This window comes from Pinus tabuliformis, chromosome 8, assembly GCF_031772625.1.
Source record: "Pinus tabuliformis cultivar Carrire ecotype Pingquan chromosome 8, CPIR1, whole genome shotgun sequence".
Lineage (NCBI taxonomy): Eukaryota > Viridiplantae > Streptophyta > Pinopsida > Pinales > Pinaceae > Pinus > Pinus tabuliformis.
In genome coordinates, this window is record NC_142294.1 from 1,724,437,082 (window position 1) to 1,724,441,405 (window position 4,324).

Consider the following 4,324-nt stretch of genomic DNA (forward strand, 5'->3'; position numbering starts at 1 on the left):
GTTATTTCACTAGATTTGTAATATCACTACATAGCATAGTAGTTACAGCCTACAGGTACATTATAAATCCAATAACATCAATGATTTTCATGATATCATATACACGTTCACTCAATTACTTTACTGACGTTGGTCAGCACAGTGCGGATTATTGGTTAGCTTTTCTCATAGTCAGTGATATTTTATCTTCCATATTTTTATGCATCCCATTAGAATGTTGTCATGTTGTCATGGCATTCATCGCTTTATCAATCTGCAATATGTCAAAAAAAAACAAAAAGGATATATGCAATACTTCAGAATTCGGTCATGTGTTAAGACACGAAAAAATGAAATCTATTCACATACTGCGAAATGTCTAAATGTCTAAGTATGAGGTTATTGGGTATGGAGTGTGAGGCCCACATACAACCTGAACTTCCAACAGATTTTTATTCGCTAAAAACTGCGTAGCATTATTAAGGCCCTTGAGACATTCACAAACGATAACTATAAAATTGGTGATCTCGAATCCTCTTCTCCAGAATCTCCATGCTCTTGCAGCACAGATTCTCAACTTTCATAAGAAATGTTTGACTATAAATCAATATAACAAGATTTCAAAACTTTTGACTACAAAACAATATAACAAGATTTTAAAACGGGGAAACCACTGTGCAGTCTGTAGTAGACGATTGCACATATAAAAACTGCGCACATACGATCAATAAAACCAGAACCATATTTATAAACATTCAAATCTTATAAATATAAATTTCTAAAAGAAATTTCTGAAACATCTATTTCAGAGCGAGTTACTAGCACCATTATTTAATGTAAATAGGGACTAGCACCATTATTTAATGTAAATAGGGAAAAATTGCGTAAATGAAAAACGCTGATACCTATTGAAAGACAGCTACAAAAGGACCATCACCCTCTCCTGAGATCTCCTAGCCACTCAGATCACTATGCCAATAGAGATGCCAAAGAAAGCCGAGAGCAGTTTTACGAAATTTACAAAAATTCAAAAATGTAAGACGCGGGAGAAAAAAGCACAAAGCATGTTTATGAAATTTAAAATGATTAAAAAATGTAGAAGCACGAGTAATATGTTAGCTGTGGCATTGAAGTGTCGATGTACTAGTGCTTTTCGGTGTCAGTATTGACAGATAACCAGGTACGAAGTGCATCTCAAAAAAGTCGCAGTATAGACTACTACGTAAGGAATATCATCAAGTTGTAAAAGGAAATCATGCCTGGAGTCTTCCCTCTTAACATGTTGGTCGGCCATAGAGTAAAAGTAGTGGACGATATTTGTGGACGTCGTACGACTTCACGCGTTGGTGGCCAAGAAATGGCATCTCTTATCTGCGCTGCACCTTTAAATACGCGTCTTGGTCACGCGTCTATGGTATCCAAAGCATTATTGTTCAACGCTTCCACTGCATTCCATTGAAGCTTTGCATCTTATTATTATTATCCCGTTTATCAGTTCATACATTTCCACATTTCAGTATCAATGGCAAATCTAACTATATCCGCGCAAGGTTCTGCTGCTTCCTCTTCCATGGCCTCCTCTTCTGCCTCGACTTCTTGTACTCCTTGGGATCTGTTTATTAATCACCGCGGTCTGGATGGTGAAATGGCCGCCAGATATCTGTACCGGCACCTTACTTCCAATGGATTAATGAGAGTCTTTTCCGACAAGGAAGAGATGGAGAAGGGACAAAACATTTCTCACCAGATAATAGAGGCTATCCGTGGTGCGTCTGTTCACATTGCAATCTTTTCACCAAAGTATGCCGAATCTTGGTGGTGCTTGAATGAACTTGTTCTCATGGTAAAGTCAGGGAAAGCCATTCTTCCAGTTTTTTACAAGGTTCAACCTTCGGTGGTCCGTTATAATGTCAAAGATGGAGCGTACGCTGATGCCCTGCGAGACCTTGCAAAGAAAACTACACTTGATCCTAAAACTGGTGAACAGAAGCCACGCTACAGCTCTGACAATATTCAGAAATGCAGAGGCGCACTTTCTAGAGTTGCCAATTTAAGCGGTTGCGAGATTGGGTGAGCTGAATCTCCTCCTGTACCTTAACATCCGACTTAGTTTTCATTTGTTAGATTCCCTTAGTTTGCATTCGTATGCGTTTCTCACTTGTTTTGTTTACTCAATTGAATTCAGGAACGAGAACGACGAATTTGATAAACTGGACAATGTAGTGAAAGAAGTTTTGAAAATGATTCCAAAGCCATTGGTGCATGTGGCAAAACATCCAACTGGGTTGGATCTCAAAGTCGCTGAATATGAAAATTTTGAAAAGAGGGCCCTATCCAATCAGGAGCGTTGCAAGGTTGTGGGCATTGTGGGTGTGGGTGGCATTGGGAAAACCACCCTAGCCAAGGAATTGTTCAACCGTAGAAGATCAGATTACACTAAATCCTCTTTTTTATTTGATGTGAGACAAAATCCTATAACTCTTTTGCAAACGAATCTCTTAGAAGCCTTCATAGGTGAAAAAAATTGCAAAATTGAGAATCCTGCTGAAGGGTTAGGGATACTTTTGAAGTATGTCTCGTCTTTTCATGGTCTTATAGTTCTAGATGATATAGATCATGCATCTCAATTGGAAGCACTTTTGCCAATTAGGGATATCCTTAGCCCTGAGAGCTTGATTTTAGTTACCTCCAGGGACAAGCACGTCCTCAAAAGTTCAGGGGTGTTAGAGTCCTCAATTTATTATCTGAAGGGATTGAGTGAATCACATTCCAAAGAGCTCTTCTGTTGCTATGCCTTGAATCATCCATGTCCATCATCAGAATTTGAAGATCTGGTACAACGATTTGTAAAATCGTGCGATGGATTGCCATTGTCGCTCAAAGTATTCGGGGCGCTTGTTTGTCGACGGAATGAATCTTACTGGCAAGAGACAGTGGATGAACTTGAAAAGCTACTGCCTGGAACTGAGATACAAGCGAGTCTTAAAATAAGTTACGACAAGCTCAGTTCAAATGATCAACATATATTTTTAGACATTGCTTCCTTTTTCATAGGAGAAAAAAGAGATCTTGCCATCAGAATATGGGGTTTGCACGGGATTGAAAATTTACAGGACAAGTGTCTGTTTGAAATGGACGCGAAAAATTGCATAAGAATGCATGATCACTTTCGTGACCTGGCAAGAAATATTGCGCAGGGATTAGGGATCCGTCGTCTTTGGCAGCAATCGACGAAGGACATTGATGATTTGCTGGAGCAATCGTCAGCTGTAAGTGCTTCCATCATTCAAACCCTTGGATTCACATTAAATTTGAATTTTAAAGTTTCTGTATTCACATGAAATATATTTGCTTTTTCGAAATAAAGATCGACAATTGTGATATTGTATACTTTTCATATGTGAGCAGATAATGACCGAAGTTCGCGGGATTAGGATGCTGGATTGTTATTACAGCAGTTGGTCGTCGCGGTGTTCACATACAGCAAAGCCACGGTGCAACAGACGGAGGGATGATTCTGGCATTTCGAATTTGCAGTTTGTTGCAACTGCAGATGGTTATTATTTAAAACCCATACTGGACAAAATGTTGTCACCAAATCTTAGATGGCTCCGTTGGCATAATTGTCCATACTCTTGCGTGCCTGACTGGATACCAATGGAGAACTTAAGAGTTTTAGAAATGGCCGGGCAGAGCTTCAAATCGCTGTGGAAGGAGGAATCTCGGGTATGCTTATTTTTCTTTTGTAACTTCATTTCATTTGTACACCAAAATCATGATTTACGTCTTTTTGATACCTGAAACTGTTGGGAATTTATGATAATTCCAGAACATAACGAATAGAGAATGATGCTCTGTTTTAACACAACGGAAACAAAAAAAATGTTTGGGAGAACAGAGTTTTCAACACACAAACACAAAAAACTTGTATTCATTCACAAAACTAACTTTTACAAAAGTCTTCCTCTAACAGAGGGATTACACAGGAACGCTTCAGTTCCAAAAACAGAATTTCACTCTGTCTCTCATTGCAAATTTTACACTGTTGTGTGTAAAGATTATATTTCTTACATACACGTTGTTGCATAACAAAAAAAAAAAAAAACTGAACTACAGTGTATTACTTAAAAAACACTCTATATCTGCTAGGATATGCGTGGAGGTGTTTTAATGGACCACCAACCACATTTACAATTAGATATGGGTTCTGATACACTCTGCTGACAAAATCGGCCTTTCTAAGTTATCTGATGTCCTTCTCTGGTAGCTGAAATAAATTATGAGTGGAGTTCCATGCTTGATAAATGGTTTCCACTGCTCGACGTCATCCTTTTTGTCCTTCAGC

General features: G+C 38.6%; 1 protein-coding gene across 1 annotated transcript; it reads left to right on the forward strand.

The window, feature by feature from the left end:
• Nucleotides 1–1,501: 1,501 nt before the first annotated feature.
• LOC149242973 (disease resistance protein RPV1-like) lies at nucleotides 1,502–3,829 on the forward strand. Its single transcript, XM_089371083.1, has 4 exons — nucleotides 1,502–2,049; nucleotides 2,165–3,248; nucleotides 3,388–3,705; nucleotides 3,809–3,829. The coding sequence occupies exons 1-4, from the start codon at nucleotides 1,502–1,504 to the stop codon at nucleotides 3,827–3,829; spliced, it is 1,971 nt and encodes a 656-aa protein (XP_089227209.1).
• Nucleotides 3,830–4,324: the final 495 nt, after the last annotated feature.